Source organism: Scatophagus argus, chromosome 17, assembly GCF_020382885.2.
Source record: "Scatophagus argus isolate fScaArg1 chromosome 17, fScaArg1.pri, whole genome shotgun sequence".
Taxonomy (NCBI): domain Eukaryota; kingdom Metazoa; phylum Chordata; class Actinopteri; family Scatophagidae; genus Scatophagus; species Scatophagus argus.
In genome coordinates, this window is record NC_058509.1 from 19,260,273 (window position 1) to 19,278,458 (window position 18,186).

The window sequence follows — 18,186 nt, forward strand, 5'->3', positions numbered from 1 at the left end:
GCAGATCTGTCTGTCTCACCGTGAATGCTTACGCAAGTTGGCGTGCATGGTGCATATGTGTCACACATGCATAGTAAATATGTAGCGTTGCAATGTGGAGGAGTTCATTACTCTGTTAGTGTGTGTCTGTGTGTGTGTGTGTGTGAAGGGGAGGAGGGGTGCAGCCTTTCCACATGAGTGGGGCTGTCAGTGGGCATCAGTCAGCCAGGCAGCGACAGGCGGAGCAGATCATTAGCAGAGACGGAGAGGGAAAGGGAAAGAGAGGGAAAGGGAGAACGGCAAAGGCGAGGGAGAGAGGGAGTGCAGGGGCAGCGCGGAGGGAAGGCCTCGCCGCTGCGTCTTTAATATCCGTCATACAAGAATCACACAGACAGGCCTGTGCAGTGCTCAGTCACGCAAACACACCACTACAACCACCCCGTCCCCCTCCGTCCTCCAATCAGTTTTGTTACTGTAGGCTTCAACTGCCATCACATCTGCCAATAACTCCATCGAGAAGATGCATATAACATGATGAGGATATCACTGGAATAAGTCTCCGATACAGCAGTTAGACTATCAAGGGACATTAACACTGAACTCCTCTAAAACAGCTGATACTATAATTAATATTGCTGTTGATAGCAGTCGCAATGGTCAACATAATACAGACTCAGACCAGGTTGATGTCTTAACACTAGTGTGACGGATAATTTGACGGATTATCACTGTACATTCCCACAATGTAAAAAAACAGAATTTCAAGCAAAGAGTGAAGAAGTACTACAGCAGTTATTGTTGTAATTCTGTGAAGTTGAGGGACTTGAGGGAAGGATTGTCTAAACGAAAGCAGCAAAGGCTGAGATATTCTGACTTTCACTCTTTTGTATGGGTCAAGCACTTAAAAACCTTGGATCCTACAATTCCCATAATGCAGCTGGATAGCAAATTTGTTAGACCTTCCCCACGACCTCATCAGGGTTATTTTCTCAGACTTGTTGAAGCTTCCCCCAAAAGCCACAGAGGACATTATACAACTGTTTCCATACTCTGAGTAGTACTGCAAATGACAAGAAACATATGTACTTCATGAGCACTGGTGGAAGAGGTACCGAAAGCTGATTTTTTGCTTTGCTAAAAGTATTAATACTGCGATGTGTAATGCAACGTTGTACTCCATTACATGTGTAAGTTTTCAATGTCTGAAGCCTTAGCTTGACTCTCTGATGATTCCTCTTGCCCTGATTTACAGGATCCACAGGATCAAGCAGTAAAATTGAACAGTTTATTTTGACCCAAGAAAAAATAAACAGCATAAAACAGTTCCAAGTCCAATTTCCCAAATTATCAAATTACACAGCCAATTTCAAGAGACGATCGAGGCAATAAAAGAAAAGTGACTTGACTTGAGATTACACAGTATCAAAGATAAAAGAACTCATGCAGTCAGAGTGTTACATTACATTCCTAGACCAGTATTACTACTAATGCAGCAAATAGCATTTTAATGTTTTAGCTGGTTGATGTGGAGTTAATTCTAACTAGTTGCTTATTCTATATTTGACAAATCTTGCATAAATAATCTCTTAAATATTCAGTACCTGTAAAAAAATAAAAAACATTCCAGAATTAATACATCTGAAAGGCAGTGAAGTATAAATTAGCATTAAACGCACAAATAAAACAAATGACAAGTACCTCACTGTACTAAATATATAGTATAGTATAGTATAGTATTTGAGTAAATATGTTATATCATAAATTATAATCTATCTAAACATAAAATTTGTGAGTAAATGTACTGAGTAACATGCCACTGCTGATGTTCACCCTATCACAAGTTGATGGCACTCATAAAAGCCCGTTATGATCCTGGTATATTGGCGTAACCTTATTCTTAACTGCAGCCAATTAAACATGTCACAAACTCCTGTGTGATGGTGTATAATGTTGAGTCTAGATATGTTTTAGCAAGCTCATTAGCTGATTAGGCCATGAGAAAAGAAATATACTTGCGTAATCCAGTAAGACGTCACATGCGAATCAATTATCACGTGTTCTTAGTAAATTAGCACAAATGCAAACCGTGCTACAAAAATAAGACATCACCTCAGACATGTGTTTAGCAACACATATCGATATATGACAACCTGCTGCAAACTTTGACAGCTCTGTCTGAAATGTTTTTATTTTTTTCACACCATGTTCAGTAGCTTGCGCTATTCTCTATCCTTCCTCTCTTATGTACAGTGTATAGGAAGCCCTTGTTATATTTTGCCGCTCTGTTCCACATCTCAACTGTTTTGCATTTTGCCCTTTCATCGCTCACCGGCTGGGCCCATAACTCATCTTTTAGTGCGGCATCTTGTGGTGACCACCTTCCACTCAACAACACCATTAAACAGGCAGATTAATGCTGCTATTAAATCCTCACATCGACTTTGGTGGCACTCATCAAAGACGGTATATATGACTAGCGGTATCAAGGATTTGATGAAGTCAGACTTTCAGAGGGCCAATAAATCAGTTAGGGAGGTGCAATCTAACACTTGACAAGGTAGAGGCTGACACAGGAGGAAACATATACTCGTCAAATAGGACTGCAAGAAAATGAACACAGCAGGTGCACAGCTGTGCAAACGCTTAACCTCAGCAACACTAATAGTCATCCAGAGGTCAGTCTGTACTGTAGATATTCTGCGTGTCAGTTAGTTTATGGTACATTTCTGAAACACAACCTTATATAGGAGTATGCACCATGTGGGGATGGCATGGTGGTGCAGTGGTTAGCACTGTCACCTCACAGCAAGAGTGCCCCAGGTTCGAATCCCAGTCTGGGCCCTGCAGAGTTTGCATGTTCTACTTGTGCCTGTGTGGGTTTTCTCCGGGTACTCGGGCTTCCTCCCACAGTCCCAGAAATATGCACATTAGGTTAACTGGCCATTCTACATTGCCCCTAGGTGTGAGCGTGTGCGTGTGTGGTTGTCTGTCTTTGTGTGTCAGCCAGTCCAGGGTGAACCTGCCTCTCACCCATAGTTAGCTGGGATAGGCTCCAGCCTATCGGATAGAAACAATAGAAAATGGATGGATGCATGCAAAATATAAGATGGTATTCTGGAGTCTGTCCAGACTCATTTACACATGTAGTAAACAAATTTAATTAGAGGTATCAACTGTTTTTTGTTTTTTTTTATTTTATCTTTTTGTTTGATGAAAAGGAAATTATCATTATATTGGCATGCATGAATATATTGAATAATTTCCAGTGAGCTATTGTTACAGAGCAGCACAGGGGACTGATGGAGCACTTCATCATGATGAAATGACTATCAATCACCTGAAAATCAATATCATGATCTTGGCCAACAAAGCTGATTCTGACAGTAGACAATGCTTCAGTTATGGATATTGCTGTAAAAAAGGTTACAAAATCTAAAACATGGTTGCTTCATACATGTCTTCACCCTAACAGTACAGAAGATCTATATAATATAGATCTATATAACACCCAAGATTTGTGTCACCAATTCAGCGGCTGCCCAAATTATGGAGTTATGGTGTTGAATAATGAATAGCAAACATTTTGTTGTCACAGTAAAGTCAACCTTTGGCTTTTTGGATCTTCAGTGTCATCACTTCATAATTTTGTCCTATTAGGCAAGGGTATGAACTCTTGAGTTATGACTAAAAAGTTGTTTTCAGTTCATCACTGAGTCAACATATTTGTGCAAATACGAAAAAATTCTCTCAAAGTCCCCCCAAGGTATTGCGTTCTCAAGAATGGGATTGATACATAAGTCACAAACATATGCCCTCTGGCCCTAGCTGTTGCTACTGCAGAGGTATAAAAATGAAATAATAAAGGTCTCATAACTATATTTTCATACTGGCTTTCTCTACAAGACAGGGCCACAAAATTAGTTTACAATGCTTAGTTGATGATGTACTATCGGTGCTGATGACCGGACAAAGCTGCAATAATCAAATACAATTAAATTACCAAATTCAACTGACGTGAAAGTGAAGTGAAGCTGTGACTTTTAAAACTTCCAGAAGAGGTATTTTTTTCACTGTTGATTCATATGATTACCCAACAAATAATACTGTAGCTGTATGTGAATTTATAGCCATTACTGACGTGCTGAAATCTGATTCTCCTCATTTATTAATGGATCTAATAACAATATATTAGAGATTCTAAAAACCCCTAAAAGGGACCTTTAGAGACCAAAACGGTCATTAAACATAATTATAGGAAAGTGGTGCAATGATGTCTTTTCCGATAGATAACACTAAAGTAAAGAATCTGTAATCATTGAAAGCACAAAGGTTCATCCTCTTTGGAGTATGAATGTGTATGAACAATGTAACCTAAAAATATTGCACTTTTTGCCGCACTGTTTCCAAATATTTTGATAACAGTTATCATTTGCTTAAATTGACAGTATCAGCATGTTGAAAGAATTTGCATGAGTTGGAACTATGGGAAAGCTAAAAGAAAGAAATGTTTGTGTTCCAGGTAACATGAACGTGATCAGTAAATTACATGTCAATCTGCCCGTTAAACTATGATATTTACGGTAATGTTTTCAGTGTACAGCAGCAGTGGAGAATCCTCCCAAGATAGACCTTATGCTATCCCAACATATAGTCATATTAATGTTTTTAAACAATTTGCCTAGTATGTAGTGATACTGCTGTAGTGTAGAGTCTATTTAACTCTCAGAAATATGCATCCTTAAGCTCTGATGCTAGCAGAGCAAAAACTAGAGTTAGCTTGATATTTACAAGTCATACGTTCACAATAACATCAGTTATCTGTGTAAATTAGCTGCTGGCTAGTAGCCAGGTAACACTGCCAACTCCTCTCAGATAACAAGACTGTTTTGAAGGGAATGAAACAACCTTTTTTCAGTTTAGGATATCTAATTGGATGCAAATCAACATTATTAGAAAATTCACTCACAGCAGTCTTTTCACTTATCTCCTGTTGTTGTTAGCTTTATATTTACCAATCATGTGTGTACATTCATTTCTCCACATGCCAGAAGTGGCTATTGTGACTGTGGCTGAACACTGAACTGGCTCATCTGTAAGTGAATTCTCCTTTTACAGTCATTTTTAAAGCATGGCAGTCATGAGAGATGAGGGCCTGCTCTGTAGGAGAATAATAAATCAAGCCCTTCTAGTGGTGACCAAACGTATGATAGACCTTATGCTAAGCTAGGTCACCGCTGGCCACGGTTGAAATATTATCCTCATAAAACTTTGCAGCACATCTATTTTCTTTCTCGAAAGCGGGACTACAATACTTAAAAGTGCATCTAAATCACATAAATTGTAACAGACACAGACTATTGTGGATTTCAGTGCAATTTCTTTGGGGCAGCAGACGTAATCTACGGCCACAGATTTGAATTTCTTTACGTGAGCTTGAAACAGTAGAAGTACAGAGGGAGACAGAGGACAACAAGACAGAGTTTATATTACAGAGGAACAGGGAGGGTGGAAGATGGGACGGGGCGGGGGGGGGACGACACAGAGACAGAAAGAGTCTGGAGTTCATTCGAGGCTAGCTGTCGTCAGGCTCAGCGTCAGCCATCACATGGGCAGAATGCTAAACGCCCAACTCTGAATCCTGACCTATTTTCATCAAACCGACACAGAAATCCACTGAGAGGCCGTCTTACGCTGCTAACCTCTGCCTGCCTCCTAAACTGCCCTCAGCAAACCGCACACACACACACAAATTGTGCAATCTGTACATACCGCAATGTAAATCTGCTTAAAGCAGTTTAATGATGTTTGATTAATAATCTCCAAAATGAAGAGACAGTAAATTATTGCCACTAAGCACCAGCTTGAAAGGCTTTTATTGTAATTTGTCCAAATATGTCGTTGGAGTGATGAATATTCATTACGTGAAAACACTCTTCCTTGACCCTTCTTTGTGCTGACAATAGACAGTGGGCATGTTCTTTTCCTGCGTCTGCGCTCAACTTGACATCGTTAGCAGACACCTTCCCCAGTGTAACAACTGCTTCAACAGACTTTTCTAACAAAGACAATGAGCAAATACCTCGTGTTAAAACACAGCAAATGATCCTGTTTTTAAGGAGCTAATGGCTTTAATTTTCAACTGGTTTTTATCAGCTATGATCAAAGCGCAATTACTGGCATATTTAATGAAAATGGTTTCAATTGGCAGCAAATGACTGTGGCTTGATTGATGCTGAACATCACCTGAACATGACTGAACTGTACTGCGAACAATACGCATTAGGGGTGATTGATAGTACTGTAAACTGATGGAGTGTAGCTTTCTACTAAAATACAGTTTGACCACAGGAACCATTAATTTTAACATTTCCAGCATCTTTGTGTATCAAATCCATCTTAAAAATGCTTTTCCCTACAATTTATATCTTACATGTTAATGTGTCCAGACTTTGTTTGGCTTTGTGAATTGACTCAGTCATTGGGCCTAATGCAACAATACTTTTGCTTTCTTATGCTGAACTATTTACTTTTTACAGTGTTTTGTTTTGTTTCAGACCAGTGAATTCCAGCTGTTTCTAAGTAGTTGCATATTCATTATATGATAATTAGTATAACTGACACTCCCAAATTGTAAGGTTAAATGTTCTGCTCCATTTGTGGGCAAAAAAGTCACCGAGGATTAATAAAAAGACATACCTCATTATTGTTGTCAACATTGCATCATCTCAGAGCAGCAGCTGTCCATGACTACAATGGAAGATGGTCAAGAGTTCTACATCTACATCTACATCCCACTAGCTATTGTAAATTGGTTCCGTCTGTCTGGATTTTATCTTGCTTGTCTGCTACAGTCACCTGTTGGAAATCTGTATGGTAACGTGATTGTGAAATGCCGGGTCATTATTTCAATGAAACATAAATCAGATACTATTTGTCAAACAGTAACCGTTCTCTTGTTTTTACACACCCTCCTCACTTCAATTCTACAAAAAGATTTCAGGTTGAAAAGCCGTGATCCAGGTCATCCAGCGTGGCGGTGAGAGGTTCAGTCTCCAGCAGCATTAATCACAGAGCTGCTGTCCTCCAGCTGATTACCTCCCATCCATCTTAGTTTGCTGAGCCCTCCAACAGGAGAAAGCCCTCATGAAGATCTGATTAAAAATGTAAGTGACTCATAATAGGAGCACATGCCTGGCCTTGGAGTCGATACTCAGTGATAGTCATATGCTCTGAGTGGGCTTTATCTGCCCATCTCCAAACGTCCATTCACCTGCTCTTGCAAACATACTGACCTGATCTCAGCGAGGAGACCTGCCGTGAAGAGGGGAGGTCTGGAAGAGAGCTAGAGGATATCTTTGTGTGCGTGTGTGTGTGTGTATGTGTGTGTGGTAGTCATTTGCAGCTGCAGACAGAAGGGGGAGTGACTTTGAGAGTGTCTGAGAGGCACATCCTGCCTGCAATTAAGGTGGAATCAGAGAGAGATCTGCGCTGCCTTGATAATGAGCCTCATCTGAATTATTAACTAGAGCTGTACCCCCCGGACCTGGACTCCCATCAGGCCTAACTATACAACAACAGGAGCAGATGCATGCACACACACACACACGCGCACGCAAAAACACACACGCAGAATCTTCAGATCCTTACAAACCTCTATCAAACCCATTTTGGTGTGTGCAGGAACTCGAAAACTAATCCCATTTGCAGTAAAAATCAGGCCAACACATTACTTGAAGTGGTGCTCATAAGGCATTATAAAGCATCAAAAGCCCATTATAAATAAACACAGTGTGAGCGCATGATGATTTATTAAAACTGGTGCAAAGTATAAGTACAACGTACAGAAAGTTGGGGGCTCTCGTTATTCACATTAAAATTTTGTGCAAGAAGTTCAGATGCATTTATGTTATAACATTCTTCTCTGTTTACAGTGGGAATATAATCAGTTCGATGCTGCTGAGAACTGTTTGAGACAGGTTGACTGTATTTCAAAAGCAATTCCTTCTGTGATGCTCAACTTTTGAGGTTATCCAAAATGTTAAGTCACTACTATAACAGTGTTACTACAAATTTACCAGTAGCCATTTTCCAAAGCATAGAATTGTGTTTTACAAATTTTAGATACATATAGTCTTTGCTCAAAGCATCCACTCATTTCTTTTAATTTCCACATGGTATGACAGTCAATATATTACATATATAACACATCACAAATAGTGATTTGCAAACCATGTAGTTCTGCCATAGAAATTTGAATGAATTTTGTCTTGTGCTCCAGGCAGCCATTGTTTTCCATTTATATCCAATAGGAGACAAAATCACTTAGCAGACTTCTAAAACTTTCTTATGTTACATAATTAATAACATTAAAGTCTGCGTTAGAGTGATGTATTTTATTCAAAATGAGATGACTGTGTTTGAATGTGAACAAATCACGTGTTAATTATCATTTATTCAAATTCAAGTTTTAGAAGAAGTGACAACAATAAAGCAACAGAGCTTGAAACATTAATGCAGACGTGAAGAACATCGTGATGGATTGCATAAAAACAAGTGTCTGCTAATAGGTTTTCAGATGGAAGTTAATGGGAAACAATTGCTGCCTGCAGCAGTCAACAAAATTGTGATGTAAAATAGATGCGATTGATTCATTTTCTTACTGTATCAAAATGAATGGAGATCAATGGCTGCCTGAAAGGTAAGAGAAATACTTAAAACAAAAAAACACATGGCAGACATTTAAAAATGATCAGCCAGATGTTAATTATATATGGTCTATTGTTAGGTAGCTAAGAAAAATAATAGCTAACAAATAATAACAGATAATAATAATAAAATAATGGTAATTTGAGAATATTGCCAAATTTCCTTGATACAAAAATACTAAATGAGCAAAGATGGCAGAGAGCCTCTGATATGGTCACTGAACGCCTTGTTAGCAGCGTAACAACATTATGTGCTGACCTGTTCCTGAGTCACAGTCTGTCAGTGAGGACAGAGGACTGAATGTTTTTTGAATAGCACTCTGCTCATCGTCCGAGCCAGACACCAGAACATTTTGAAGCCCTGAGGTCTGGTAGACAACATGGAGAGAATGTGTGCTGGGCCGACATTTTACGACACACCACCAGGCACAATTCCCAAGATCCGCCTGCCTAACTGACTGTTGTGTGTCTGGACTCGGTTTTCTCTCTGGAATTTCCGTCTGTAGAATGTTTCTCAACATTTTATTCCAGCTGATTTATTCCAACTGATTGAAGTGTGAGGGCTGAGGGCGAGAATATTATGTTCTATTCCAACCACTATGACTCATTTAAGCAGCGAACACCCCGCCTCCACTGCCGGTGCATTCCTTGTTTACATCCCAGCCCTTCTCCAGATTGAAGTGATATTTTCTATTCTAATGTCTTTTGTAGCTCAGCATCAACCGACAAGGCAACTGATCCTCTCGGATCAAAATCTGTCCATCTCCACATGGCCTCCTTTCCATTCAAGCCCTTGACGACTCTGCCCAACTGTTGTCTCCCCATTCACAGGACTGATCTGATGAGTTTTACCATAGTCTTAGATTCAACAACCAACCGTCTTCTCCTTCCAAATTCCTCTTCCCATTCCCCGCCCCCGGTTAACCCAGCGCCAAGCCCGCCAACTCGTGAACTGCCTCTCCTTCTGCTGGGCCTTTGTGATAATAACAATAACTGTGTAGCAGTGCAGAGGGCTTTCTGTTGAGCCAGTGCCAGGCCAGCTGGCACAGGGAACCCTCTAAGCCTGTTCTACCATCTCCAACCAATTCCCCTCTGTCTCGGCTGGCGCTGGAGCATCACAGGCATTAAGGCTGCTATCAATGTGCTTAGCAGCAGGGGCCACCGCCACCACTCTCACACTCGCTCTATCTTTTCTCCCTCCGCCTCTTTCCCTCTCCCACTCGATTCGGAATCCAATTCAAAAAAGGTTTTATTGGCAGGACAAATAATACCTTGTTCTTCAAAATGTCTTCTTGCCTCCTCTTTATTCTCTCTCAGTGCTGTGCACCTTATTCTCCATCTCTATCTTCTGTAAGTGGAATCTCAGCAGAACAAGGTGATGGCCATCAGCGTGGGCGGTTGATACTTTATGTGAAGTGCATTGGAATGCATTACAAGTAGATTAACAGAATATTAGAGGTAAAGATCCACTTCTGCTCTCAGTAATTGTGATATAAGAGTGATATGAAAGAAGGTAAGCCAATCTAAAATCACAGTAACTATTTTTAGGGCTGATATATGTCTTTTGAAATTTTAAATAAAACAATGTTCCTGTGTATATATTCTATTTACTTTCTAATATAGAAGAAGGTAGATCATTTTTGTAGAATGTTAGATTTCCTATCTTAAAACTTCAAACCCCTGAAAACTTTGTTTCAAATCATTGAGGTATGTTATTTGACATATTTTTCCACTCAAGCCCAGTCCACTTCAGAACAGACAGAAAAATCTGTCCTGTGAAAGTACAAAGTCTTAGTTTGAGTACACATAGTGTCCTACAGTACATCACCATTGAATTCTTACAAAATAAAAATAAAAAATTCTGCCACTCCTGATCAGGTGCCTGTTTTCCATATTCTCTTGGATAACTGAGTGACTTGCTAAATAAAATACTGGACAAAGGTTGCTGTAAAGATTGTTTAATAAATTTATCACAGAAGTGTTTACTGAGTATGGAAGCTAATTCCTCATGAATTTACTTTACATACATTTATTATCCTCTGCACATCTATGTTCAGCATGGACCTAAAGCAGAGATCCTAGCTGCGTTTCTTCTCTATTTCCTGCATTTCTATCCATTCCTTAACAATTTCCTAGGCTAATGAATCGCTTTAGCTGACACCCTCTTCTATACCTTCCAACATGTTATTTGAGTGTTGAGTATGAAATTTATGTTCATTATTACAACCAAAAAACCTGCAACATCCAAAAGTAGTCTGCACTGCACGTATGTTACTTTCTGCTTAGAGTCCCACTTCCAATGTGTTCTGCTTCACAGACAAAAAAAAATTGTACTGCTCACTACAGAGTTAACAAGTGAAGGTCTATCATGTAAGTATGATGAATGACAAAGTGATTCAGGACATTACCCATCTTCCCAGCTAGGTGTTTTGAATACGTAACACATACAGTGGATGGTTGAAAAGAGACCTCATCTGATAAATTTATATTTGAAATTAACCTCAGACCTCAAACCTCATTCATTGTCAGGGTTTTTGTCAATTAGCAGACTGTTACAGGTGTGCAGGGGATTATGCATCAGTTTGACAGATGTCTGTGTGGATACAAAGCTTCAAACCAATTCAAATGCCTCCCAAAATGGTGCATTCATGAGCAATTACAATTCCTGATGAAAATCACCTGCCTAATACAAGTTAAAATACTGAAAGTAATGCTCATGAACGTTTACAGCCGTCTCCTAGGTGTTAGATATAAAAGAGATCATATTCTTAAAGGGTACTAATCACTATATTCACTTTTTTGAGTTAGTAAATGAACGTATATTCACTTTAGTTAATCTGTGAAGGGGGCGTGTGCAAGCTAAAAGAAGGTGTTAAGTTGGAAACAAGACTGAATGCTTTCCTGAAATTATAATTGATCCTTGTGTGTGTATCACTGCTTGTTTGCTGTGTGCTCATTAAATCACAGGCTGATTATAACAGTCGTACACCCACGATGAGCCTCTAACGTGCTGCTCTGGAAAGCCTTCAGGTAGAGTCAGAGAGCTCCTACCTGCCTGCATGCTGTTGAAGCTACAGTACAGTCTACAGACAGGCCACAGCTCAGCACATCCATTCCCACACAGAGCCACTTGTGAAATGAACAGAACACTGAGTGTGTGTGTGTGTGAGAGAGAGAGCGTAGACCCCCGCTTCACCGCCACCATGACACCTACAGAGCTGAACTCACTTCATATGGCCAAACACAGCCTCCCACCTCAGATGCAATAACAAACATGACCCAAACACTTGACCACAATTACTGAACCACAGTCAGAGAAATCCATACATAGTCATCATGGTAAGCAGCCAGATGCTTAAGCAGCACTGTACTGTACGCATGTGTGAGACCGCAAAGAAATCCATACACTACCAGTGGACTCGAGAAACGCGTGAAACAAATCCAATACACTGCTGTTAGCCTTAGCGCTTGAAACTTAAAGAAGTGAGTGACACCTCAACACTGTGTGAGTACAGTGTGTGTGTGTGTGTGTGTGTGTGTGTGCAGTATTAAGAGGCAGGAGAAGCTGCCGGCCCAGATGAAGACAAAGAGCCCAGCGGCTGAATTGAGCAGCAGCTCTCAGACAGGATTACACAACAGCTCTTAAAGACTGCTTTTAATAGCAAGACTCTGACTGGATCTTATTTCCCTCCCACTCACCCCATCCAACCACCCATCCATATACTGTACATCCCCACCCGCCCACCATCCCTCCCCAAGTACTGTTCTATCTAAGCAGAAACATACAGGAATGTGTTTACATATTGTACGCAAAAGTGTGTGTGTGTGTGCTTGCGTGAGCGATTCTGTACCTCCGTGTTTCAAATCTCATTAAAATCGCTGCCAACTGTTACAGTCCAACATGTGCGTGTCTCTCACTCGCTCTCGTCTCTCTCCTTTGTGCTGTTGAGGACGTTTATTATGATTGAATCAAGTTGTTTTTTGCCTCAACTTGGAGCCTCTCTCCGCCAATCAGCTCCTTTGCCAGGACGGCCAATCAAAACCTCCAAGTAAAGCTGGAGGGGGGGAGTAGGTATCAAGCTGGGCATCCCTGGGCAGCACAAACAATGCCCTGGGAATTAAGCTCCTCTTTAAATCCAATTTTAAAACACCCCCCCATAACATAAAGATTGGACAGCGGTTGTTGCTGCTGCGCTCAGACTTAAATCAAATGGTGATTTTATTGAGATTAATCTGCGTCTTAATGCTGCTCAGTTGGAGTCTGGTATAGAGCCAAATGAGATGTCGAGCATAGAATAAAAAAAAAAACTTGTGTGAGAGGGACAAGAAAAAGGGAGACAATGGCACTTGTCAAAAAATGCTGTAAGGATATGATAACATGACAGATAGAGGATTTTGGATCAACTCAATGTCAAACACACAGATGGTGTGAAATGGCTGTTAAGCCCACTGCAGCTTGTGTTTCCTCTTCCTCTGTATTCCTTCTATTGCCCTCAGAAAAGCAAAACACACAGGAAAGCAAACTTCAAAAGCATTTAAAAAAAAAAAAAATCTCTTAAAGGGGCACTTCACCTTTTGATCACTTGATGCTCAGTTTACTTGCCACAAGGTGTGCTGCTCAGCCTGGGGGAAATAAATTGTTTAATCTCTTTTGAGACCCCTGAGGGAGTTTTCAAGTTTGAAAAAATAACCCTGATGATGTCACAGTGATGTCACCATCTCAGCTTTGGTTTTGAGACTTAAATTTTCACAGAAATCCTGCCTTTGAAACTGGAGACATGGGGTTTGAAAGAAGTGGGCAGAGAGCGTCTCGATCGAGTGTTTCTGGAGCTCTACTCAGAACGGTGGACTAAAAGTCAGGCGATCTCAGCCTCTGCTGCTTCAGTTTTTCTTCAGTATGACTACTGCTTGTTCACCAACTTTGCAGCAGTGAAACAGTAAATCACTGGAGTTTCCCAGCTATCTTTAAAGTTGTCATTATGTTGAACGATGCATCTCTTTTTCAATCTCCTTAACAGACCGATGCCAGTAAAGTCTGCTGTCAAATTTAACAAGAAGGCAATTACTGAGTCTACTCCCCTGTTAGACTTAACAGAGTGTATCCATTTGGTTTTTTTTTAGAAATTCCCATTAACTACAGTGTTGACCCTTGTAGCCTTTGATGAAACTCCCACTGGGGACAAAAGATCATAAACAAGAGGATATGTGTGTGTGTGTATACATACATATATGTATGCATCTATCTATGTATTCAGAAAGTGGTATTTATAAAAAAAAAAAAAACTATCAAACACAGAGGGGAGTATGAGGGGAAGCTGTTGGCTTTGGAAACAAAAGACCATTAATCCTCACACAGAATGGGTGGTAAACTTAAGTAGATTACAGCAACCAATCTATCAGATTAACCTCATATTAATTTACATTTAAGGGATAATCTGTAGTTACATCTGTTTGCTGTGACACCCCATGTCATCATCTCTTGTTATTGTCCTTTTAAACCCCTCGCCTTGTGCCATGCTTTCGCACAGCCTGCGCGTAATTCGACGTGCTCGCACTGGATGGCAGGCTGGCTGGCGTGAGGGTTTGGGCGGGGGGGGGGGGGTCCAAATGGTTTATCCCAAGCACCCCACTGGCGGCATGGGTGACGCTCCAGATCGAACCGGAGGCACACTTTGTCCCCCGTGTGACCCGAAAACGCAGAGAAGCTTGGGCTTGGAAGCAGACACTTTGCCGATGCGTCACAACGCGTAATAGTTGTCTATCCAAATGGAACCATGAGGAAGAGGGGGAGTTTGGCTCCGTGTGACTACTCCTATATGCACAGGCTGCAATCCCTAAATACGATGAACCCAGTGAACCCTCATCCAACCATGCTTGCCGCCCCTTTCCACACACTGTAGTGTGGAGTGACACGGGGACACGCCACTGACATAAATTGCTAGGACCAGGGCTCAATTATGTGGCTTTCAAATATGCAGAGAAGGAGTTATGCTGCAGACACAGACTAAGCCTAAATATAGTGCAGCTTCTCCACTAAAACCTTCACCATGTGGTGTCAGAAAATTCTTTCATGTGGCCTACCTTCCATCCGGCTGAACTGTTGCTGTCGCCTTTATCCTTGAAATAAGGAACAAAGCGAACCATCCAGTCATAAATTTGGGACAGGGTGAGTCTCTTCTCCGGGGCGCTCTCGATGGCACGGGTAATGAGGTCTGCATAAGACAGGTTTCCCCACGCGTTCCGCCGGGAGGACTTTGCTTTGCGCAGCTGGCCGGCCACGTCGAGCGCAGCCCCGGACATGCAGGCAGGAGCGGCCACAACCGGGGCCGGGGCGCCGGCTGGATGTTTGATCTCCGCCGGTGCGCCGCCTTTTCTCTCGGCTCGGCATGCGGGCACGTTGTACTGCTCCACTTTGACCGATGCCAGGGCCAGACCTCTGCTCGCCTCTTCTCCCCCGGGGAAATCATCCGGACACGGCAGCGGCCAGGTGCACGACCGCGAACGACTGTGAGGCTCAAATTCCGAATCGATATCAACCTGATGCGCATCCATGCCGCTGTTCTTCATCATCATCAGCATGATGATCTCCCGCTGAATAGATGTCAAAACCGGGCAAGGTCACTATAACAAAAAGCCTGTCAATGTTGACGTCTGCCACTGAGTTAAAATGCCCAAAGTGGTCCTTTATACAAAGAAAAAAAGAACAGATTTGTATTGTTTCACACAGAGAGATGATCAGCCAGTATGAAAAAGCCGGCAGCGGTGTGGGATATTATCATTCTCCTCAGCGCAACAATGTGGCATCACATCAGGACAGATGAAGGTGTATCCGAGGCATCAACAACAGTATCAGTCTCTCTTCCATGTTAATTGCACAACAGCGGCTGTGTGGCTGCATGCAGGACCAAGTGACGGTCAAACATCCATTATGAAAGCCAGACACACTTGGAGAATGTCTCTGTGTTCGCTCCGGCTGCAGCAACAGTTGATCCTTTTGACAGATGAGGTCCAGTGCAGGTTAATAGGAGCGCTTATCAAACTCCCCCAAATGAATTGACTTTGTAATTTTCTCCAGGCTCTGATCCCAGCTTTACTATACCGTCTTTTTTTTTTTTTTTTTTTTTTTTTTGCAGATTGGTTTGGTGACCGGCTTCAGCTGAAACTCACTGCGAGCGCAATTACCAATTACTCCCTTAGAAACAGAAACAGGCTCTCATGAATCATTTATATGAAGCCGTGGATTTCCAGACGAGGAAAAAAAAAAGCCCTCGTGGATTTGATTGGAAGCATCCTCTGTCTCCACTGCACGCCGCCAGACGCCTCACTTGCTGTAGTAGATATTTCTACCTTTGTCTTCAGCTTTCCGTTCACATGTCACATGGGTACCGTCTCTCTGCCTATTGCTCTGCCTTTATACTACAAGCCCGTGTGTCTCTGAAGGCTTCAAGCCACTTAACTGTAGCCTGGAATAAAGTGGAATAAGTGCTGCTTCCATATAATTGGACGCCGCATGGATCAAGTCACTCCCTCCAGAACAGGTTTCCAGAGGAGGAGGAGTGTGAGTGAGTGTGTGTGTGTGTGTGTGTGTGTGCGGGTGACATTCCCAACAATACAATTTCAAAAAGCAGTCATTTATAGACAATTTCAACCACGTACTTGTGATTTGTCATCTTTATGTCCTATTTTTTTCACACGTGACAATCACTCAATTATTGTTGATTAAAGCTAAAAAAATCTATTTATTTGTGTATTTATTTGTTTACTTTGCTTTTGAGTTATCATATCAGTTAGCACAAAGGCCTCTTCTTGTTGTGTGAAGTTTTGCCTGACTGAAATTCCAAAGGCAATGACTATTCTTTTAATTTGTAAACCCTTATGGAGGTTGCACATGCTGTTTCTTTGTCATTTAGATTAGTGAGCGATCCTACAGCTTCATAGAATTCAACCTTGATTTATAGCATTTAGAATTCATAAAGCAGTAATCCATAAGTAAGACATCTTATAGCTGCAAATTACTTCAGTAAATCCATGTATTTTCCCCCACAGCCTAGATTTTTAGCCATACTGAGGTCATGAGTCCTTCCAATGCACCCTCAGCAACGAAAGGAAGTGGCTTGATATGTTATTATTATTATTATTTGTGTTTTTCTGTTCAATTTATTTAGACTTTGCTGTTTCAAAACCTTTTCCATATTCATAAGAAAACATTTCTGGGTCTGTCATTTCAGGTCAGATTTCAACATATCCAGTCAAAGCATAGTGGATTTCTCCAAAATAACGCCATTGTGTTAATTTTTCATCAACAGGAAAGTAAATACTCTACCATCCACTGACGTTTGGTTTTGTTTTCAGGTCCATTGTCAGTGGTTGTAAAATTCCAGAATTCTACAATATTATGTTTTAGTTTTTGCTGATGAAACCACCTAACGTTTAGTTATCTAACAGATTAACTAACCTAAACCAAGAATCAAACTACCAACTCCCCTCACCGTCTTTGTCACATGCTCTGAGTCCATAAAGCAGGCTCCATCAATAGCTGCTCTGTGTGTTCTCAGCTCCTCTGGAAACCCCCAACACTGATAGAGGGTGCCACTCTCTGACAGCCGGTTGTCAGTGACAACCATAACCTCAAATGCACCTAAATGGAATGCTTTCATGAGGACTAAATAGGCCTATCAACATGAAGAGAGCGAGCGATTAATGTTTGTGGGTGTGAGAGAGAGAGAGAGAGAGAGCAAAAGAAAGAGGGGAGAGAGATGCTGTAAATGGGAACAAAAAGAGGGAAAATTCAAAACACATGGCTCTGCGGTTACAAGACGAGATTTTTATGCGCCGCAGAGAAGTTGTAACAGGAATGTGGTGTGACTCCTATCATATGGAATGAAAACACTGAAGCTGTGCCAGCAGGGTGGATATAGGGTGTTCAGCTGTGGCTTACAGCAAAGTCCTTGTCATCATAGCTAGGTGATGTACCGCCGCAGCGTAAACATGAGAAACATGAGTCACACGGCTGGACACGACACGAGGCAGACGGAGAATTACATGGTTTCACACAGGGGGAGTGGATTTGTCAAAGATACTGTAGCTGTTTGTGCTAAATATGAAGCGACTAGAAGTAGAGCCTGAACATTCAACTCTTCCAAGAACCACATATTTCCATCAGTGTTTCATTTCCAGCAATTACTCGTCAGATTAACTGATCCTGCCAAATGTATTTGTGTGAGATTCATGTTTATCCATTGTCCCCCTGTTTTCTCAGCATCAAACATTGATGATATGCATATTGACTGTTGCTACCACCTCCTTCAAGCTGCCTCTCGATATTTATCTCTACATCCGCTGATGCCCAAATGAAGGGATGTAGAGAAAGGTAAATAACTCACCATGCCAAAAATCTGTTTACAAGTCTTTCGGGGTGGCATAAATCCGTCGCATTGGAAGGAGAAGTCCAATATTTGGGGAAATACGCTGGTCATTATAGTCAGATGAAAGGAATAATATC

The 18,186-nt window shown here is 41.3% G+C and overlaps 1 protein-coding gene across 1 annotated transcript in view; it reads right to left on the reverse strand.

Annotated features, from left to right (window-relative positions):
- Positions 1-16,284, reverse strand: part of foxo6b (forkhead box O6 b) — a 40,340-nt gene extending 24,056 nt beyond the window's left edge. Inside the window, exon 1 of the mRNA XM_046418170.1 lies at positions 14,766-16,284. Coding sequence (XP_046274126.1) covers positions 14,766-15,263 — 498 coding nt within the window. The 5' untranslated portion in view covers positions 15,264-16,284. The remainder of the gene's footprint in view (positions 1-14,765) is intronic.
- Between the last annotated feature and the right edge of the window lie 1,902 nt (positions 16,285-18,186).